General features: G+C 39.1%; 1 protein-coding gene across 3 annotated transcripts in view; it reads left to right on the top strand.

Annotated features, from left to right (window-relative positions):
• Positions 1-23,634, top strand: part of WLS (Wnt ligand secretion mediator) — a 123,002-nt gene that overhangs the window by 23,293 nt on the left and 76,075 nt on the right. Inside the window, exon 2 of one of the 3 annotated variants that reach the window (XM_069478057.1) lies at positions 15,819-16,085. The exons of 1 other annotated variant lie outside the window; for it this stretch is intronic. In XM_069478057.1, coding sequence (XP_069334158.1) covers positions 15,819-16,085 — 267 coding nt within the window. Of the gene's footprint in view, positions 1-15,812; positions 16,086-23,634 lie in introns of all 3 variants that reach the window. One more of the 3 variants, XM_069478058.1, reaches the window with a different exon arrangement.

The raw sequence follows: 23,634 nt of genomic DNA, 5'->3' as shown, positions 1-23,634 counted from the left end.
CAGATAGTCTAGCCCCATCGTCCTCACGTGCCTTTCTAAGATGCCAATCCTTTCAGCATTCCTCATGTCATGTGCTAATTAAACAAATCCTGCTTAAGGTTCGTATGATGTTTTTGCACCTGTTATCTTATTTTCTTATGTTGCCTCTATGGAAAACATGACTTATTTGGTCCAATCTCTGAGGGGTGATTCTGTCAAAGCAATAGGCAGTTAACCAAAGGTGAATTTAAAATGACCTAATAACTGCTGCTCTTTATTTGCACTGTCAAAACACAGTGAAGTGGGCCGGGCATGGTGGCTCAAGCCTGTAATCCTAGCACTCTGGGAGGCCGAGGCGGGAGGATCGCTCAAGGTCAGGAGTTCGAGACCAGCCTGAGCAAGAGTGAGACCCCCCCCCATCTCTACTAAAAAAATAGAAAGAAATTATCTGGACAACTAAAAATATATATAGAAAAAAAATTAGCCGGGCATGGTGGCGCATGCCTGTAGTCCCAGCTACTCGGGAGGCTGAGGCAGGAGGATTGCTTGAGCCCAGGAGTTTGAGGTTGCTGTGAGCTAGGCTGACGCTACGGCACTCTAGCCCAGGAAACAGAGTGAGACTCTGTCTCAAAACAACAACAACAACAACAACAAAAAGCACAATGAAGTATTGCTGCAGACGTATCACCTGTAGCAATACTTCTAGAAATCCCTGTTTCCTTTTCCATCCACTTTGAGGCTTCTAACCTGGCTCTTCCAAAATCGCAACACCCCTTCTGATAAAATTCCTCCCCCCAGCGCAAGCCCGTTTCTTTTGCCTATCCCTTTTTTTTTTGATTGTGTGTCGTGAAAACCCAAAGAATCCATCTAGCAATAGTCAAACCTTCCTTGAGGGCAGGCGAGGACAGGCAACACCAGCATTCTCTTTATCTGCAGGGAGGAGGGGAACGGGTAGTGAATACTTGTGTTAATAATTTTTGCTCACCCATAATTATTTTTTAATGATTTGTGAAGACAATTGTGGAAAAAAGATGTTATAATCCCATTTCACTGAGGAGGAAGCCAAGGGTTAATTCTGTGTTCCCTCAGACAACAGGCTGCTTGGGATATCCCTGGGCCATTTCTCAGGGAAAGACATCTTCTTAGATGTTCAAGTTAAATTTTTATAGAATCATCTCTGATTGTTGGGGTTGTGCACTGAGAAGTGAGGAGAACCCCTGTTTTTAACGTCCAAGATCCACACCTTCTAGTTCCTTGAATGTTGATTAACACATCCCCCAGGGGAAGAAAGCAGAACAGAGAACAGGGACTGTGTCTGTGTCTCCCACCAGATTTTTCTTCTCCATCTGCTGACAGCATTGTTATCATCCACAGTTCACATTTATTAAGGTCTCACTATGTGCAAGGTACTATAATAGGCTTTTGATATTAGTTATTTTATCTTAAAAACAAACCAGTGAGGTAGGTACCCTTACTACAATTTTATTATACACAAGGGAAACTGGCATTCTGTAAGGCTAGGTAAGTTGCCCAACTAAATTGCTAGTGAGTAGCAGAGTTGGGATTTGAGCCCAAGTTTTCCTGAGTGGAGAGCTCTTGCTTTTTATTTTTCTTATTCTGTTTTTGTAGATGCCTTCAGCAACATAGAGAAGTGTTTCTGTGAAAGTTAATTTCCCTTGCTACACTGTAATCGTTGTTTTCTCTTATGACATATTTTCTTGTAGAGTGTAATCTGGGTAAATGTTGAAATACATCAGGAATCCAGCAGTTTACATGAAAATCTGAAAGAACGTTATGAATTGATTTCATTAGCAAATTTTATCAATGATCTCTTGGCTTAGGGCAGTGTATGCCAGGACTTCCATTTCTTCTGAATAATAGACTTAGCTCTGTTGAACTTACTTCTATCATTCTAAAAACTAGAGGTTGGGCATGCTCCAAATTATTTCATTGTATTGGAATGTCTTTGTTTTGTATTAGACTGTGAGTGTATGGGCGACTGGCTGGAAGCTGGAATGGGATTTTTTGTTGTTGTTTTTCCCTAAAGGTTTTCATTATGATTAGATTGAAACCACCTTCTTGTAGTATCTATCATAGGGGTATATTTCACCGTGCTTAATACATCAGTATGAAGTTTTACACGTACAGTTGGCTGTAGCTTGCCTTTGCTTTCAGGAATAGTTATTTAGTCTCAGCAGTTGTAGAAAGACAGAAAATACCCAGAACCCATTCAGACCCAAACAGTAACAGAATGAGAGTTTGACCATTAAGTTCTGTTCCTCTAACACAGCAGCAGTCCCCAACCTTTTTGGCACCAGGAACTGGTTTCATGGAGGACAATTTTTCTACAGATAGGGGGTGGGAGATAGTTTCAGTTTGATTCAAGCGCCTTACATTTATTGTGCAGTCAAACCTCTCTGCTAATGATAATCTGTATTTGCAGCCATTCCCCAGTGCTAGCATCACCACCTCAGCTCTACCTCAGATCATCAGGCATTAGGTTCTCATAAGGAGCTCTCAACCTAGATCCGTTGCATGCGCAGTTTACAGTAGGGTTCCTGCTCCTATGAGAATCTAATGCCACTGCTGATCTGACAGGAGGCGGAGCTTATGTGGTGATGCAAGCAATGGGGAGCAGCTGTAAGTACAGATGAAGCTTCACTTACCTCCTGCTGTGTGGCCCAGTTCCTAACAGGCCACAAACCAGTACCAGGCCACAGAATGGTACTGGTCCATGGCCCAGGGGTTGGGGACCGTAGCTCTAACAGATGTGACAATAAAAGGACAGTGAGGGGACGAGGGGCCTGATGGGGAGGGCTTGGTAGCCTGTACTCTTGGCGTATAAATTGAGCCTAATTTAAAAGGCTATTTTTTTTAACGTTAAAAGAATGACTTTCACCATAACATAGAGTACATAAGTTTCCTTTAGAATCATGGAATTGCTAAGTTTAAAGTGTCTAATAGTTGAAATACTGCTTTTTACAGTTGAGAAAACTAAGACCCAAGATTGGTTGAATAATTTGCCTGGTTAACGGCATATCCAGTACTAGACTCCAGCAATCCTGATTCCTGGGATAGTTCATTCTGCCAAGATTCTTATCCTCAAATTTGTGGTAGTTCAGGAAGGGCAGAACAATTTCTGGCCCAGAACTGAAGCTCTGAACATACAAAGAGTGCTCATAGAATGTTAATGATGGTGAAGGCCCTAAAGGACACCTTGCCGTTCCTGCCCTGTGCACCAACGTCCTCTGCACCTCTGCACCCACCAAGTGTCACTGGCAGGAGCACCTCTACTCACACAGGTGCGGGCAGCTCATTTTCTTCAACTGACCCGGTTGACCTTGGGAGTGTGATTTTATTGATCTCAACTTTCCTTGCTTAGGACTTGCAACATTGGAACTGTAGAATAAATCTAATTCCTCTTCTACATCTTAGTCATTCACATATTTGACCTTTTATCTGTAATCGCCCTGATCCTGAGCCCCTTTTTTGGACAAGCTATACACCTCCAGCTTCTACACAGTCTACCTGTGATGTGACATATTATTCGTTTTCCTTAGATTCCACTGTCAGTGAATTACATTATCTGCAGCCTGTGTGAGAAAACTGGGGACATTCTTGACTTCTCTCTTGCTCACCTCCCACATGCATCACCAGGGCCTGCAAATTGTTCCCCTCTATAGCTCTCTCTTCTGGCCACAACTGCACCTGCCTGTCACCGTTCTGAACCTCTGTGGCATCTCAAGACTTCTGATACCCTCTTACACTCTACTGTTACTTCAACATCAGAAGTCTTTCACTGTAATTCTTTACTAATTCTTTGAGAACTTTCATGTATAATTCATTGAGCCAGAGAGAAAAACTTATTTAGAGCTCTGGGTGAATAGTGCATACATGCAGCAAAAGGTTCCTTTGCCCAAGTTTCTGTCTGAGCCTGTTTTGTAGATTTGATCTCAGAAGTGGGATATTGATGCCTTTAGAAGGGAGTGTTTGCTTTTATCTCTGGTAGGGCTTGTTTGGAGGATGGTAATGAAATGGCCAAAAATTTCCCTGTGTGTGTTCTTAAGATATGGATTTTGTCATAAAATCATTAAACATGTGGCCATTAATTATACGCATTTGAGGTTGAGATGTGAGCACTTTATCTCTTTTTGTCACCAATTTGCTCTTCATCCATTTAGGCCTTAAAACCCTCAGGGCAGTACTGGGATAAGGTAAATAACTATAAGTCTTGCCTTTGAGAACCTCAGTTTCTAAAAATTACACTAAAGAGTAGTTATCTAAACATGCTCTCATAATATTAATGTTGGTTAAAAACCCACTGGGAGCAATTTTTCAAAAATTACCATTTTTTTGTTTGCCTGATATCTGCCTCATTTCTTTTGATGTGTAAATTACTTTTCTTCCTGTGGATTAGGGTGATAGCTTAGGACAAGTTCATTTTGATCCTCAAAATTCAGTATTCATTTTATATATTGGTTGACGCAGATCTGCAAAAAACCATCCCAAGTCTTTGTAGGAGGTGATCTTCAGTTGCGGCACAGGTGTGACATTGAGAGGTTGGCATCATGGAAAGCAGCTGAGTGTCAGTCTTAAATGTACTTTGATACAGGCAGGCCATGGATCTAATCCACTATGACATTTAAAAATGGAGCCTAATGGATATTTTTTGGGTGTTGGGTTTTTTTTTATTTGTTTGTTTTTGAGACAGAGTCTTGCTCTGTCACCCAGGCTGGAATACAGTGGCCTGATCATAGCTCACTGCAACGTCAAATTCCTGGGCTCAAGGGATCCTCTTGCCTCAGTCTCCTGAGTAACCGGGACTATAGGTACACACCACCACACCTGGCTAATTTTTTAAATTTTTTTGTAGAGATAGCATCTTGCTATGTTGCCCAGGCTGGTCTCCAACTCCTGCGCTCAAGCAATTCTCCTGCCTCTGCCTCCCAAAGCACTAGGATTATAGGCATGAGCAACTGTGCCTAACCCTAACAAGTGTTTGATGAAAGTTGTTAGGTAAATCAAGCATAACTTAACATTAATGCATTTAATGTGACATAAATGTAAATAGTTCAATTCAGGTTTGGAGGACTCACATGTTTAAATTTCTATGCTTAGAACCACAGGGAGGAATAAGATGTGGTCCCTCCCCGTCAAGAGCTTATAATTTTGTAGGGTTCAGAAGCTATGTCTGAAAACAAAGTAGAATGCTATCATAAAGACATAAGCCAGGGAATGTTGGCACAAAAGGAAGTAAGGACCATTTGTTACTGCAGGGAAATCAGAGAGGGCCTCTAAGACTGGCACATTACAGGTTTTTAACAAATTGAAAGAAGGAAATGGCACTTGAGCTAGAACCTAGAACTGATGAAACTGTGAAAATATTTAATAATTGCATAGTGATTTTATTTAATTTTGCTATTTCCGTGTTTTAAAAAAATGAACAATCCCTAAGAATGTGAACGTTAAAACTGCAGGTTACCCTTAAAATTTACCTCTATCCTCAATACTAGGAAATTCACACATTATAAGGGCCTGCCTTTTCTTTGCATAATCAGGGAAGGGAATAAGATTATTCTTGGCATTTGTGAAATTCCAGTAGAAGTCAATAACAGGCCTTGTTTGCCCTTAGCTTCAGCTCACACTGTACACCACTATGTTTTTGACCCTTCAGAATGCCAATTGCTTTTATTTGTTTATCTGAAACTGGTCAGAAAATGGAGAAAAACAAATTAATAAACTATGTGAAGTTCTGTATTGGGCCTTAAATTTTTCCATGCCTTTGTATACTGCATATATAGCTAGGAGACTTTATCACTTTGCTGTGACTGAGAGAAACTTATATTTAGTTCAGGCTCTTATCTATTCAGTGGCTTCCTGAATGTTTGCGTGGGTGGGGAACTCACCCTTCCTGAGTCAAACTGTACCACTGTTTGCCTACTTTGATTAGCAGTAAATTCTTCCCTAGGTTGCTGTGGAGTCATCCTTCCTCACATTGTATCCCTGTCTCTTTCTCTGCCTACATGGACTATAACAGACTCTTCCATGGCAGCCCTGTGTTTCTGAGTCAAATCTTCTCCAGGCTAACATCCTAAAGACTGCCTGCCTGGGATATGTGAAGTTATAACCAAGACCCCAGTAAAACACAGGAGAGTATCCATTAGGTTCAAGTGAGTTTAGTGCATTTTCAGGAGCTTGTTCTTCCACCATCCCTTTATAGATGATGGTCTTAGATTTCCTCTGTCCCTCACTGTAAGTCTGCGAGATGAGCTACCCCGCTGGCTCCCTGTACCAGCGCTAGTTAGCGCCTTGCCCGTGGAACTTCATTCAGCAAGCTCGTACGGCCACAGTCTTCTTCATCGTCTCTTGGCTCTACAAATTACCTAATCTGAGAGAGCTAATGAATAGCAAATGCTAATAAATAAATGGACAGTTGTGAGGCAATGTGGTATATTGGAAGGAGCACTGGATTTGAAGTCAGACCTGGGTTCTAGTTCCAGCTCTGCTACTTACTGGTGGGACAAAAACCACTAATCTTCTGAATGTGCAAAAGGAATAACTATAGTGACTTTACCTGTTTACTAGGAGGATTATATGACCTATGTATGTGAAAGTGCTTTGCAGTCCACATACATATCATTCATGTTTATTATGAATATTAATAATATTGATAAAAGTAGGATATCTGTAACTTATAAATAATAAGTGTCTAATAATAAATTATGGCCGGGCGCAGTGGCTCACGCCTGTAATCCTTGCATTCTGGGAGGCCGAGACGGGCGGAATGTTTGAGCTCAGGAGTTCGAGACCAGCCTGAGCAAGAGTGAGACCCTGTCTCTACTAAAAATAGAAAGAAATTATATGGACAGATAAAAATATATATATAGAAAAAATTAGCCGGTCATGGTGGCATGTGCCTGTAGTCCCAGCTACTCGGGAGGCTGAGGCAGGAGGATTGCTCAAGCCCAGGAGTTTGAGGTTGCTGTGAGCTAGGCTGATGCCACGGCACTCTAGCCCAGGCAACAGAGTGAGACTCTGTCTCAAAAAAAAGAAAAAAATAATAATAATAAATTATAAATGACAGATGTTGGAAATTTATGGAGTGTAATAGGTGGTTCAGAAAAAGCAGCTATTCCTCCTAGAAGATTTAATTTTGGGGTTTCCTAACCGTAAAATTCCAGTACAAAAGCATGCCCATGGTGAGCTTGTTCAAGAAGTAGAGCCAGCTGTCCACCTTTTTGTCATACCTGCCCCCACAGCTCTGCCACAGCAGGTCTGGGGGCCCCTGCAGAGGCTCTGAGGGGTTTCCCACACAAGAGCTGGTGCGCTCTCCATGCCGGGTTTATGAGATCATAGCCCGAGGTAGTAAATTATAAGATGCTATAATTCACTTTCCATAGGTGGTCTTGGCTGCATTCCACACAGCCTTTTGGCTGAAAGGTTGCTGATTTTGAAGCACTGGCACAAAGTCAAAAATTTAGCCCAGACGACTGGTTTGCCGAGCAGTGAGGAATAACGTCAACAGATGAGCCATTGGATTTTTCTGTGGAGGTCTTTTGTGTTCACTTCATGTGTATTTAATTTTTGCTGTTTTGAGTATTTCTAGAGTGATGGAGAAACAGTAATCGCAGGCATTTTTCAGGGATAGGGGTTAGAATTAGTAATTTGATGTACTTCTGTCAGTCTTCTTGATTTAGTCTCTCTTTACTGCTGGACGCCAAAGGGGAGGGTCATTTTTTTAATCCCAATTCAGGCCACTGGATTGCTACTCCAATTAGCACATCTAATGGTTGGCAGATTTTATGTGCTAAATCTCTGGCAGGGCCTTTTATGTGCACTTTATGTTTTTTTTTTTTTTTTTTTTTCAAAAAGAGAAAAGAAAAAAAACTGGCACCAATCTTGAGCCTAAAATAATTTCATGTTTACCACAGCATTTCAAATACTATGTAAGAGTTTGGCTCACTGTCCCAAAGCACTCTAATTTTTTTCCTCTTGGTTCCAACACTCCTTAATTCCACGGGACCCAAGCCAGGCAAGTAATGTAAGCCAAGTGGCGCTGCTTGTTTGCCGCGTAGATTCTGACAAATATAGAGTAATTCTTCTATTCTTCAAAGCTGTTACATCTTTGGCTGTACAACAATTGAGGTTGCAGGCCAGGCATTTAAAATCTTCATCCGCCTAAGATGTAAACATAGAGTATTTTTCAATATTTTTGAGTCAGAATGAATTATACAAGTGTTTGCTACAGTTTCTGAAACTCTGCTGTCAAAACGTCTATCACGTATTCATAAGTTTATGTTGTAGAAAACTATTTTTAAATAAATGCTTGACTTTTGTGTGTACTGTACAAATTACTTTGCATTCAACTCTGCAAATGTGTGTGTGTTTGTGTGTTTTGGTGGTAGTAGTTTGGTGTAATGTTCTGTCGTATTAAAAAAAATTAGCTTTCCTTGAACAGATGTTAGCACAATTAACTACTTATAGAAAATTGCTGGCAAGAACAAATTTCATTTCACTTAGCATACCCCACTTCATGCACAAGGGCATACTATGATAATCCAAAACCACTTCTCCAAGTCTAGTCTGCAGACACACTTTCAGTTGTCCAGTAATTGAGTTTGAATTGTGAAATAATATTTCATTTAATAATCTAGTAAGATTTAATTGGTATGGTTGATACATAGGAGGATTTCATCTTCAAAGTGAATGGCAGAAGTGGAGTAAGTGTCTGACCATTATAACTTGAGCAATTTCAGTAAGGGAATTAACTGACTGAGTCAGTTAAGTAGTAAGTCAGTTGAACACAAGTTATTTGCACTTTCTTTAGCTGAAATATTTGAAGCACTCATTCTAATGAGACATCCTAAAACTTAGATAAGTGCTGTGGCAGTTAAGATTAAGAAATCTTTTTAGGAACCGACCTTGAGTGAACGGTAAGCAGGATTGGCTCCTAAGACCTCACAACTCAACCAGATAATGTGATCTGGCTACTCGAGTCATGCGGTATATTCCACGTTTCCTTTTAACCAGAATTAAGGCTTTTTGAACTTGAGAAAGGCATGGGGAATATCTGAGGGCAACAAATCAGGCATATTTAAAAACTAATTTCTAAATTTAGCTGAAGGTTCTCATAAGTTAAATGAGTGCTTTGGGGGCATTGGAATAAGAACTGTAGTTGTATAAATAGAAGGAATTTTTCCAGTTTCCTTCTTTTCTGCTACCGATGTTCTTTTTTCCCCTCTTCTTCACCCTCCCCACCTTGAAGCACATTAGAAAATCCTAGCAGTCTCTGGAATTGTCCATGTCCTCGAGGCCAATACATTTCATATAAGTTCTCATAAGGAAAGCAGAGATACACAGATAGGCAGAGTTTAGAACCAATTTGGGTATATACTTTTTCATTAACTTCTCAGAAATAAATACCATTCACAGTGAGGCAGTGGAGGTTTTCTCCACGTTATAAAGGGAAATGGATGAAGCCGTTAGCTTTATGGTTCAGGTGAAAGTTTTGGGGGCTTTACATTCTCCAGCTATTGCTTTTGTTCTCTACTTTTGAAGATATTAGACATAAGCCAATTAAGTCTTAGTGCCCCCCAACCATTAATTCTATCCTTTTAAATCTGCCCCAATTATTATTATTCTTAAATAAAGGCTAGTACTTCTAGTAGCCAAAAATATTTCATGGAACAAAGTAGAGAATAAATAAAATGAAATTATAAAAAAATAGATAAATAAATGAAATATTCATGTTTTTACAGGTTGCAGAGATGGTGATAGCAGATTTTTAACTAAGACTAGATTTCAGGTGTTAAATCAGCCTCCCTCTTGGGTCAGTAAAAGAAAATATCTGCTAGCAGTTGTCTGTATGTTTTAAAATCGTTGTGTATTGTTTTGCTGTCATTTTTGTTAGCTAAATCCTATTATAAAAGTAAAATTTTCTAAAACACTTCTGAAATCTTTGACCATTTTTACTTAAAGTCATTACTTTTTTTAAATTGTGGGGTTCTGATCATTAATGCTTGTAAATGTGAATTACCCTTTCAACTGCTCTGTTCTCCACATTCCTTCCCCTTATAGCCCAAAGCAGATTAATCTTTAAATATAATCTTTGTTGCAAGGCAGACATTCTTCCTCTAATTTAGGGGAACGCTATTATTACCTGATGACTGAGGCTTCAAAGGCTCTTTGGGGCCCCTGGTGGGAAGAGGAGGTGGATCTTCTCCGTTCCCACCTGACCACCCTCTCGCCCCTCACCCCCCTTCTTCCAGCCCATCTCTTGTCTGGCCTTGTGGCTATTTAAAGGACAGAGATAGGTGTCTTAAAAGGAAACATCCCCCCAAATAAAAATTCTTTGTTTTGTGTGGATCTCTTTATTACTCCTTCTTTACGGTGCTCTGTAGAGTGGAGCAGGGGCTCGCAAGGCAGCCTAGTGGAACTCTGCCTCTGGTTAGGAGAGGCAAGGCCAGACACAGACAAAGGTAGGAGTGATGCTACATTTTAATGGTCTCGTTTTAATTTGTAATACTCAAGCACAGACATCTGCAGAAAATGTGATTGTTTTAGGTATCCTGTGACCTGGCATGTTCTCTTCCTCAGAGCCTTCCCTTCTTGGCCTCCCTCCTTTTTCCCTTGGCTACCCCCTGCTGTCTCTCAAGGCTAAGTCCTGCACACAGCCAACCCTTCTCACAACTGAAGCATCCCGTGCAAACCTCTGTCAGAGCAATCTGCAATCAGGCTGTAATTCTCTGCAGACTTCTCAGCCTCCCACACTAGACTGTGAGCAGCTCAGAGTCTGGCATGGTTATTTGTCTCTGTCTTTAGTTAGCACAATGCCCGCATAATAGTAATACTCCTAGGTAATTTCTAAAGAAATCTGCATTACTTGTAATAAAGCAAAGAAATAAATAGTCTGTGTTGGCTTAAATGGAGACCATGTGTCGTGTCAGCGTGCTGTTTTAGTTTTATTTTAACTTTTCTAGGAGGCAACCAAGTCTTGTGTCTCTCTCTAACCCTTAATTATAGGTTTTGGAGGGAGTAGGGGCTAATGATTTGATGTTGACTCAACTTTGAGCATGATAAATGGTAGTGGTTGGCTAGATAGTAATTTGTAAACTGGATAGCCATTTGAAATGAGATAACAGGAAGCTGACTGGAGTCAATGAATAGTCTTCCAAAAGAAGTACTACAGGTTTAGTCATTGTTCACTTACATTTTTATTCAAGGTTACATTGTAATGATGACTGGAATTTTTGTCTCATTCTAGTTTATTCATTTCTTCTTCTTCCCAAATAACTGACGATTGCCATTTTTCAGTTAATGTCAGATAAAATATAGCATTCACCACGATTATAATTATTTTTCTCACAATTATTTATATATTGTCTGCTTTCTCCATTATTTGGACATTGCATATGGCTGGTGTCTAATTAGTTTCACTCCAGCACCTAACAGTGTCTAGCACATAGTAGGTGCTCAAGACATGTTTGGAGAATGTAGTATGAGCTACAATAATGTGTATAGTTGAGGGACCACTGAGTTTTCAAAGAGGCTTCAAGCTGTATTTGTGCATTTTTTCCACAACCTTGAACTTGTTAGAAGTCTTACTGATGTCATGTCATTTTAAAATTAAATGTTCTATAGTATCACATTTCACACTTTGCGTACTGTAGTGGAAAAATGGAGGCAAAAAACATCGTATTGAAACACAGGTTAGGAAAGAAAAAATGGCCCATGTTTGACATAGTAAAGGAAACTGAACTCAAAATGGGCCAGTGTTTTCAATGAGTAGCTTGTGGTTTTATAATTTCTGTGCTATTCTCAATACTCTCTTAACCTACCATAAGTTAACCAATTCACAGGGACTGGGTGTATTCATTTTTGGCCAAATCACTCTGCTTAATTGTACTGACATAGAAGTAGATTTTGCCTGCTTGTTTTCAGTTAAATTATATGCTATGAATGGGTAGAGGGGACATTCATAATGGGTGCTGAGGCAGCTGGGTGATATTGCATTACTATCCTAGGAATACTAAGGAATGGTTATTTTTAGTTTTCACCTGAGCAAACATGACTCAGTTTGTTGACCTGAATTCATCCAGCCCTTTCTTAAATACACAGTCTATTAATCCCTAGAACCATGCTGGTGACTAAGTAAGGCCTTCATTACAAATATCTGTTCGTTGATTGTGGCTTGTTCAAAGGTTGCAGATAATTTGAGTTCCTCCATTTAGATCTTTTCTCTTACAAAAAAATCTCTCACTTTTTTTAAAATTTAAAGACAAATCAAATTTCTTTTGATTCTAGACACTATTTTGTGACCCCTATAGTCCAAATTTTGGCTACAACCAATGAAAACACCTGTGATAGGCAACCAGCTGCTCCCTATAAGCTTTGCTTTCAGTTTACTCTATATGCTTTCTACATAAAGAAACACCTGAGTATTCACATTTAGCTGGAGTAGGAAGTTGTCCTGAGCTATAAAGATAGTATTGGGGGAAACATTAACTGTCCGTGTTTAAATATCAGGATGTCTGTTTACTTTCTCAACATGTTTTCCCTTTTGAGCACTACTAGATAAAATGAAAATGTTGAATTCTCTTCAGATTTTTAAGTTATGCAAAATGTTTTTAAGGCTAGAGGACTAATTTATTCAAGTGAAGAAAAATATTTGTGATTCTCATAGTATAGCTTAAGTAGCACTTTGAGGCTTCTCCAAGTTCATTGCCATGATCTTTATGAAAGTATTAGTATTCCTGGGATTTTTTTTTCTTTATGGAAGAAACACTAGACTAATGAAAGAATGAAAATAATGCAGGCCACTAAAAAGGCTGGAGTTCACTGCATCCATTAAAAATGCAGCCTTTGTGCCCGTAAAGTGTTCAGCTTCTCTGTTATTAAGTTTGGAATGTGGTTTCGGAGCTTAGCTGAGGAACTCGGCTAGTTATTTTTCATTTTGGTCTGAGGAGTGAGAGACTTGTTTTTCAAAAGGAGAAAGAAAAATGAAAAAAGGTTAGGTTCCTTTTGGAAGAATAGAAGTTTTAAAATGTAGTAACTATTTTCTGCAGCAAATAGTCAGTTTGAGTATGTTAGCCAAAGATAGAATTCATGACTTTTGTCTCACTGTTTATTTCTCCAACCACATTAAAAAGGGTTAGGTTAAATGTGCCATTTGGCCTTTCTAATGTCAGTGGGCTAGTTAGCTGAGTCAGGGTAACCCAAGTTGGATTGACTCATATTTCTAATAATAATCCAGATGTCTGATTTTAGGTGGAATAGATGTAAAAAGTCTTCATGATACAGTTTTGAGTTTTAAAAAAAGGAACTTCCCTAGCACGAGTTGGTGGTGACTCTGTGTTGCAGGGTTCAGTGTACTGCATTAAAGAACCTTCAGCTAGAGCTCAGTAGTGTTGAGTTTTCTGGTAAGTTCTAGTAGGCATTGTCCGAATTTTCTGCAAACATACATTTTACTACTCAAAGTTTGCCATTAGCGTAGATATTTAGGGATAGAAAAAATTGTGGATTTGAGCATTAGAAGTAGGGCAGAATATTAATGATACATACTTTTTGCTTTACATCTTCCTCCAGTCCCTGTCTGATCTCTATTAAATAAGAGATAATTTCTGCTCTGAAAAGACCTATAAACATAGCATGTCAAGTATCAGATGCACAGAGACAAACATATTTAAACCACACACATAAACCATAATTTATAATGTTTTCCTTTTACTATTAACTTTCAAAGTTTTATAGATATGTTTTTAAACTGTACTGTACTGGCAAGACCCACATGAAGAAAACAATGAAAGTTTTCAAAGATATCTAAAAATAGACTCCAGATAATGGAGAATCAAGGACTGTTCTTGGGTGGGAAAACTAAATGTTGGGAAAGGATGCTGTTTCTGTCCACATTAATTTATAGATGTAATTTAATCCCAATCAAAATCCCAGCAAAAAGATATAAATTTGAAAGGGATTGGGGAGGAGAGTTAGGCTATCAGATATTGATAAAAATCATCAATTTATGGGATTCAAAACAACATTGTACTAGCCCATGAATTGACAGTTCATCACTTGACAAAGAGCAGATTATTCAAAAACATATACTGGTATACATGGGATAACGGTGATGTCATAAATCAATAAGATGGGAGGGTTCGTTCAATAAAGGATAATTTAAATATTTAAGAAAAGTAAAACTCATCTCATCTCTTATAGCAAATTCCAGATGGATCAACTACTTAAATATTAGAAAAAATAAAGTTGTAAGAAATAACTAGAAGTCAATATCAGTAGCTTTTTATTGAATTTGGAGATAGAGAAAATCAGTCTCTCTAAGCCTAAAAGCATGGAAAAAACGTAAAAAGAGAGATTCTATATAAGATCTGGAACTTCTCTATATTTAAATGTGCTATAAACAAATTTAGATAGCAGATGGAAAAGTTAGGAGAAATTTCCAACAAAAAATATTAGGCAAGGAATGATTCTTATTTATAGATAGCCTTTACAAGCTGATAAAGGAGTAGTTAATTTTGGTATATTCTGTAATTGACTATTTTGCAACCACTAATTGAAAATTTTTAATTATAAAGAAAATTATTTATAATAGCTAGTATTTTATACTTTTTGTGTGCTCAAGCACTGTTCTGAGTGGTTTATATATGTTAAATTGTTTCATGTATACAGTGACTCAGAGAGATAGGTACCATTATTATTGCCATTTAAGAGATGATAAAACTAATACATAGGCCTAGTAATTCCCCCAAAACTTTCTGAGTGTGGATTAGTAGTAACACAACTAGAAATGGGAGAGCTCAGATTTGATACCAGACAGGTTGGCTCCAGAGCTGGTGTGATTAATCACATACTATTTTGCTTCTCTAATTGAATAAAAAGAAAAGACTACAAAACCATGTATAATACGACTCTATTTTGTGACTATATGTGTCAATATTTGTATGTATTTTAAATTTATGCAATTCATGTATAAACTTTTATCTAATTATATACTCATAGAAAAGACAGATAGTAATTTGGTATTTTTCCAACAGTGGTTACTTCCCTCTAGTGGGATTTTTGGATAAATGTTGTCTTGTACTTAAAATTTCTGTATTTTCCAAATTTTCTATTATAGTCATGTAACCATTACATAATCACAAAATAGTGTTTTTTAAAGTTATATATTTCAAATTTGATTTGCTGTCTTGAAATGCATGGGTGATATTTTAGCACATCTTTGAAGTATCGGCCAGTGCTTGAGTTCCCACCCTCTGAGAGGTACGAAGCTAAGTGGGGGCCCATAAGTCTTTCTCTCAATCAGAAGCTGTGTTGTATCGTTTTAGAGCTAAGAGCAATCTTAGGAGCCCATCATCTTGTTTCTCAGATGAGGGTCCTGAAGCTATTGTAGATTTAACTGACTTACCCAACATTCACTGAGAGTGAATTGTTTAACCAGCCTTCAGACCCAGGTCTTCGGACTTCAGACACTGCTCTCTATGAAGCTCCAGAGCCCTCCAAGCCTCAGGCAGGTGGGAACGATAGCACAGTTCACAATTTCTGTGACAATGTTTTGCAGTTGAGGAGGCAACTGAACTAGAGTGATTACAGATGTATTCTTTAAATAACAGCCACTGAAAACACAATGGGAAGGCTCTTGGGGATACTTTTATGACACGTCTGGAGGTCTGGAGGTCTGGAGGTCACTGAAGGACCCTCAGATCCCCTTGGTGGAAGGCGGTCCAAAACCTGGAGGGAAGACGGGAGTGGAAAGAACACTAACCAGAAATGATCACCTCAGTAGATGGTTTTTCTAAAACAGACAAACACTCTCTTTTCAGCTCCAGGGCCCACGTCGGCAGTGTCCTACATGTCGGTGAAGTGCGTGGATGTACGTAAGAACCATCACAAGACGAAGTGGTTAATGCCTTGGGGACCCAATCACTGTGACAAGATCCGGGACATCGAGGAAGCAATTCCAAGGGAGATTGAAGCCAATGACATTGTGTTTTCCGTCCACATTCCCCTCCCCTCCATGGAGATGAGCCCGTGGTTCCAGTTCATGCTGTTTATCCTGCAGCTGGACATTGCCTTCAAGCTGAACAACCAGATCAGTACGTACACGCTCCTCTCGGCCCTCTCTTCCCTCTGGGAACTTGCGCTTTCAGGTTCTTTTAGAGCCAGTTCTAATAACAGTAAAAATGATAATAGTAATAGCAGACAGTTATTGACTACTTACTACTTACTAGGCATTTTATGAGTACTTTACTTGTGTAAACCCATTTAATCTTCCCAGCAATTCCTTGAGGGCAGGTCTTACTATTTCATTTTACAGACAGAACACTTGGGCACCAGTGAAGCTGCCCAAGGTCTGAAGACTAGACAATGAAAGAGCTGAGGTTTCTAACTCCAGAAGCTGTCCTCACCACCAAGCTTCATCTCCTCTCCAGTGCCACGAGGGAGCTCACCCCCGTAGAGTGACTTGAGGGCTTCAGAAAGGTCGTTTGTTTGTACATGTCTTTCTTTCCCCACGAGCTTTGGGTAGAGCGATGGCCTTTGGAAAAGATCCCTGTCAAAATGGGAATAGCAGCCCACGAGTACCCATTTCCTCACTAAACCAGGTTATCTTTTTTAGCTTACTCAGCTGTGGTTCAAAACTCTGAGGGCATGAGACCTAGAAATGTTTCATGCGGAGGAAATTATTGAGTGCTTTCTGGGAAGCAGATACATGTGTGGCATCTGAGGACAGTATTGAGAATCTGAGGCTGAGAAGAAAGAAAGCTTTTTTTTTTTTTTTTTTTTCTGAAACAGGATCAGGGATATGTGGGAAAGAGAAAAAAGTATGTTAAACACAACGCTGCCTGGGGCCTATCCATGGATGGAAGCACCATTTCTAAATATAATTTTTATGTATCAGCAAAATAATCTTGATATACAATTATGTTAATTTTACTGTTTAGGATTTGGAGCAGTGTACGTGCTTGATTGACATCTTATCTGAAATGAACAAACATAACATCATGCTGAGATAATTTTCTAGAATGTAGTTTTCTTTTTTCTCATTCATTCAATCTTTTGCCCATTACTTCAAACTGGTATTGAGTGCCCACTCCTGCCAGGCATCGTACTGATGGCTGGACATGCTGTCCTTCAAGGGGCTTATAGTCAAGTGGAAATGACAGACAAGTATCCAGTTATTGCAGTATGGTGTGCTGAGCGCTGTAACCACGGTATGCCCAGGAGGCTGTGGAACATAATGCAAAGACTTCACAGCGGAGAAAGGGAAGGCTGCTCTGGCAGGTGTGTGGGTGGGTTTGAGGGGTATACATGGACAGCTGTTTGAGGTGAGTGTTAAAGAGAGAAAAGCCTGGTGAAGAAGTTGGGGGGAAGTGGGAGAGCATTTTGCATAGAAGGGAATGGCTGATATGATGATCAAATTTGCACAGCAGCCTGAAGCATTCAAATGGTATTTCCCATGGCCCTAATCTGTTGCTCATTGAATCACTCACTCATTCTTTCATTGGTTGTGCAACACATTTATTCATTCACTCATTCAAACTTTATTAAGTCACAACCATATGTTAAACACTAGGTACTGAGGATATAAGACGTGGTTATTGTAAGGGGTTAGGGGAGAGGGCGCCTGGAAAAACAGACACTTAAACCTACACTTGGGAAAGAATGTGCTATGTGCTATAACAAGAGGAATAGACAGTGTAATATGTGCACTTTGGAAAGGAAAGAGTTTGCTATGAACTTGAAAACTATGAGTCTAAAAGTGTTTTGCAAACCTCAAAATTTGGGTTTTAGTATTCCTAGTCCTAAGGATGTATTCAAGAAAAGGAGAACAAGGACAATAAGAGGAGCCATGGGAGGATGAGATAGGTGGATTATCTGATGTATGTATGTTTGGGTAGAAGGGTTAAGGGCGCCGTATTCTGGACTGGTTGCCTTTGGTGTATTTCAGGTATAATCTCTTCTAGACAGACTCCCACCTCCTAGCTCCACGTATAAAGGAACAGATTAAATAATTGCCCTCTAATGGTTGTATTAGTGCTGGGTAACAAATTACTCTAAAATTTAGCAGCTTAAATCAATAAACATTTATTATCTTTAGATTTCTGTGGGTCAGAAATCTAGGCACGGCTTAGTTTGGGAGTCTCTGGCTCAGCCTGTGTGGTGAGGTTGCAGTTAAGCTGTTGGCCTGGTCTGCAGTCTCATCGGAAGGCTTGATGGCTCCACTGGGGGAGAGGGATCTGCTTCTATACTCACCCATGTGGTTGTTGGCAGGCTCCGTCCCTCCCTACGTAGACCACTCCATGGGGCTGCCTCACAACATGACAGCTGGCTTGCCCCAGCGATGGTGATCCAAAAGAGAGGAGGAGAGAGCCACAGAGTACTGGAGAGGGAAGCCATTCAGTCTTAGAAGTGCCATGCCATCACTTCTGCTGTGTTCTGTTGGTTAGAAGGGAACCAGTAGGTCCAGCTCACACTCTAGGGAAGTGATTACAGAAGGGCATGAATACTGGGAGATGAGATCATTGAGGACCATCATAGAGGCTACCTACCTGCTGGCGTATTTTTCAAAGGAACCAAGGTTTCATTTGAAATATGTTTCCTAGTTTATGTCCAGATTAGGAGGCAAGGTAGTGAGGAGATGTGTGCATCACTTTTGAAAAGCTCTGCAATGCTGGGCAAGTTATAGAACCTCTCTGAGCCACAGTTTCCTCCTATGTAAAATATGGATAATAGTTCTTAATTAACCAAATCACTCTAATAAATTAGTTTATTTGAAGCTTTTAGGACATAATGTGTGCTACTAAAAATTAAAAAATAAAAGTAGCTATTATAATTATCCTATTATAATTATATTTATCCTTATTGCTGAAATTCAGCCCTTTTTCCCATTCTTATTTCCACACCTTGGTTAGTGGGATTAGTCTTTATAAAAGACGCATACCGTAGTCCCCTCTTATCCATGAGGGATACATTCCAAGAACTCCAATGGATGTCTGAAACTGCAGGTAGTACCTAACCCTATATACATCCTTTCCTATACATACATACCTATGATAAAGATTAATTTATAAATTAGGCTTAGTAAGAGATTAACAACTGTAACTAATAATAAAATAGAACAATTATAACAATATACTGTTCACAATTTCAAGGGTAGATTCATTCTTACCATTGATATTAGCAACCTCAGCATATGTTAAGCTGAGAACTTTCTTGTTAAGCTGAAAACTTTCACTTTTTCACTTAAAAGAAGCACTTTACAGCATCTCAGTAGCATATCCAAATTGTCAGCATCACTACTCTTGCGCTTTGGGGCCATTACTAAATAAAATAAAGGTTACTTGAACACAAGCACTGCAATACTGTGACAGTCGATCTGATGTGATCACAGAGACGGCTACGAAGTGATTAACAGGTTGGGGGGGCGGGCACGGCGTGGATACGCCGGACAGAGGGATGGTACACAGCCCAGACGGGACAGGGCAGGATGGCGCAAGATTTCATCACACCCAGAATGGCGAGCAATTTAAAAGTTATGAATTGCTTATTTCTGGAATTTTCCATTTAATATTTTCAGACCTCAGGTAACTGAAACCACAGAAAGGGAAACTGTGGATAAGGGGAAACCATTTTAGCTTTACTCTTATCCTTCCCCTGCTGAAAACACCTTCAATGACTGGCAAAGTGGCATTCAGAGTCTTCTCCCTTCTGGCTGAAAGCTGCTTTCGAGCTTTTTCTGCCGCACTGATGACCCGTACCCATTCTCTGCATCCTCAAACAGGAATAATTTCCTACTTTGCAAACTTGTCTAGATGTTTTCTCTTTTCATACCTTTGCTTGTAGTGATCCTACTTACCTCTGCCTTTCTCAGTGACACCCTTCCCACAAATACAAATGAAGTGCTCCACGTTGAAAACCTACTCATCCTTCAAGACATCCAACTGTCACGTTTACATTATGTAATCCACAGCTTTGTGTGTAGGGAGCTGCGGATGAAAATATTGCATTGTGTCATTCTCCTGCCAAAAAAAGCAACACAAAGCAACTGATTGAGGTGCTTGCCCCCTCCCACTCCAAAATAAGATTTTTGTTATTTAAGTAACATTTTAATAATCAATAACATTGTTACTCAAACTAATTCTGGTCCCAGCTGCTGTTGTTTTGCATATATTGATGAATTTGAGGCTAAGATGTCCAGAATTGACTACAGGAGTAGTGTGTTTCTACTGTCAAGCAGACCGTTGCTGTGGCAGGCTATTGTGGACATGCAGTCTAACACTTGGGCAGGTACTGGAAGCTGGTTCTGCTTTCCTGTTGTGAGGAAAGCATTGAATTGTCTTGTTCTGCCTTTTGCATTATTGAAGGTGATTTGCCTATAATTTGGTTTCCAAAGTTGACATCATAATCATTAGTAAGATAATTCAGAGCCTCAGGTAAGTGTGGATAAATTCCTAAATAATAATTTCAATGATAAATTTCTGAAATTAAATTATACCACAAAATTTGAAAAAAAGATTATGTGTAGTGAATGTTATTTTTAACTGAAAGTAAATTTTTAAAGAAACTTTCCCAGTAATGTGAAATAACTCAAATACTTTTAGTTTCTTTGGTTTTTTACCAGTTCCTAATGAAATTTTATATTATTATTTTTTTTTTTTTTGAGACAGAGTCTCGCTCTGTTGCCCGGGCTAGAGTGAGTGCCGTGGCGTCAGTCTAGCTCACAGCAACCTCAAACTCCTGGGCTTAAGCGATCCTACTGCCTCAGCCTCCCGAGTAGCTGGGACTACGGGCATGCGCCACCATGCCCGGCTAATGAAATTTTATATTATAAATGGATTAAATATTTTAGAATTCTCCAAATGCATTTGAAGTATATTGAAAGCTTAAGATTTGCATTTTTCAACCTCAGCAATATAAACAAAATGACTTTGAACTCAAATCTTGAGCATTTCTCCCAAACGAGAACGTAAAAAATAATTCTACATATGTTAGTAATTTCACAGATGAATTACTTCCTAGCAAATATTAATGCTAAATAACAACAATGCCCATGTTGGTGAGGCTTTGACTAAAACATTTCTATATGTAAATGAAATATGAATATCTTGTGTTTTATTCCCTCACTCAAGTATGTCTTCAGCCTTCAAAATGTATTTTATCTTCATCTAGCAAAAGATTGTACCTAAGTTTCTTATCTTAAAAATTATCCTTGATTTTCTTATAATACGAGGGCCTGTGCTTAATAGGGGATATACTAAAAAATTAACAATATAGACAACAAATAGTTCCTTTGATAAATGTATAAAATAACTGAGACCATACAGCCATCAAGAAAACGAGATCAAAACAAACAGCAATGATAGGTTTTGGCTACTGACTTTAATATGAGAAGGTTACATGTTGGGTTTGTGGGAATGTATTTTTCATTAAATTTATCCTGTATACTTTTGTTCATGGACACTGAGGAAGGGATCAATTAAAGAGTCATGTCTTTGTTCAGTGATAGGCATAGACATATACATACACATATTTTAATTATAATAATATTTATCAGACACATCGGGTCTAGGTTTTCCCCTGATCCTTGTATTAAGAATGCATGAGACTGCCTGTCCACTTTTTATATTTTTTATCATTCCTTTAGATTCCTTTCTGACGGAAATAAATGAGACTTGAGAAAAGAGGTTAGAGTGGGGCAAACAAGATTTCTATTATATGGGGATTGGTTTCCTGTTTGTCCAAGATTTAGCCGTAATGGTATTACCTCAAATGTTAGGAGAAGTCATGACCAATCCTATTTTTTTTTTAACTTTTCCATGCAGTCTTTGAAATGAGTTTCAGATTTCAAACAATGGGAAGAGATTTCACATTTGGGCTGTGAAATTAAAGCTGGATTTTATCACATATGTCTGGTCAGCGTTTTTACCTACTTTTGAAGGGCCATTGAGCTACATATTTTAAATAATTTCTAGTCATTTGGGGTTAAATGTTTATTCCTTTTAAATCTTTCAGTTTAAAGGTGATACAGGTTTTAGCTAGGATTTGAGAACTTAAACCCTCAGAAAACTAGAAAAACATTGACTTACTCTATAGAAGCTGGTCATTGTTTGATCAATTCCGGAATTTAATCAGGCTGGTGCCCTTGGGAGGTAAATGACAGCATTATTAGGCAATTTATAGTAATAAATTTCCTGATACACAGCACCTAAAAGAATGTCTTTTTGTATTCTAATGAGTTGAGTGATGGCTGGGGACCCCTAGATAGATTGAAGATGGGAGCTGGTTCCCAGAAAGACCAAGGCCTCATTAGAGGGTTGGGACTTTCAACCCTACCCCACAACCTCTGAGGAGGGGAGAGGACCTAAAGGTTGAGTTATTCACCAATGGCCAATGATGTAATCAATTGCACCTACATAATGAAGCCTCCGTAAAAACCCAAAAGGACTGGGTTCTGGGAAATTCCAGGTAGCTGAACAGGTGGAGGTTCGTGGAGGTGGTGCACCAGAGGAGGGCCTGGATGCTCTCTGGCTGTTCATCTGTATTCTTTGTAATAGTCTTAATAATAAATGGGCAAGTAAAGTATTTCCCTAAGTTCTATGAGCTATTGTAGCAAATTAATCAAACCTGAGGAGGGGGTCATGGGAAACCCAATTTACAGCTGATTAGTCAAAAGCACAGGGCCACACAACTTGTGCTTTGCAACTGGCATCAGAAGTGGGAGAGGAGTCTTGAGACTGAGCCTTCAACCTGTGGGATCTGATGCTGTCTCCAGGTAGATCGTGTCAGAACTGAATTGAATTAGAAAACACCCAGCTGGTGTCTGGTGCAGAATTTCTGAGCGTGTGCGGAAAACTTCCCCCACATCTGGTTTCAGAAGTGGTCTGGTCTGTGTTGTGTTTATTGTGTTGTGAGTATAATAGGAAAAAAAATAGTTTGTTTTTCCACTCATAGTTCGACTTTTAATGGTGGTAGTTTTAAAACTATGGTCTCTAAGAGTTGAGGAAGGGAGGCCAATTGAAGAGAATCCGGAGACTAGATGCTTGGGAGCAGGAGTAATTAACCTTTCAGTGAATTCCAATTACAAATTATGAACAGACCTATCTGTAGAAATCTATGATTGGGTCAGTGATGCCTTTTTCCTGAATATTTCAGAGGCATGGAATTAAAATGTGTGTCAGGGCCCAAATATGGTGCTGTGTCTAGTTATAAGGGATACAGACTTCAGTTTTTACTCTATAGAGTTAGGAACTCAAAGAAGCATGAGTAAACAGAGAAGAGTGTCCGAGAAAAAGTCACCCTTAACATCTAGAGTCTAGAAGTAGTATTAATCATTGATAAAAATGAACGATTATCTAGGCGATGGGCTTAGATCTTTCCTTAAGGCCAAATTCTGTTATCTGAAAATATGCTCTAGAGTAGCATATACCTCATTTTGTTAAAGAGATGCCCTCCTAAAATACTTTCTCAAATATACCATTCTTGTTAAAGTCATTCAATTTATATATGCATTTGGGAAATATAGGTTTGGTTTGGCTAAAATGATACCCACTTGGTATTGTCACACTAATGATTACAACTGCAAGTCACATACTTAGCATACCCCCAGACTCACCAAGGGGCTTCTTTTGAGGAACCTGGGTGCAT

Source organism: Eulemur rufifrons, chromosome 8 (assembly GCF_041146395.1).
Source record: "Eulemur rufifrons isolate Redbay chromosome 8, OSU_ERuf_1, whole genome shotgun sequence".
Classification (NCBI taxonomy): domain Eukaryota; kingdom Metazoa; phylum Chordata; class Mammalia; order Primates; family Lemuridae; genus Eulemur; species Eulemur rufifrons.
The sequence above is the reverse complement of the archived record's forward strand: the minus strand, read 5'-3'. Positions and strand labels throughout refer to the sequence as shown.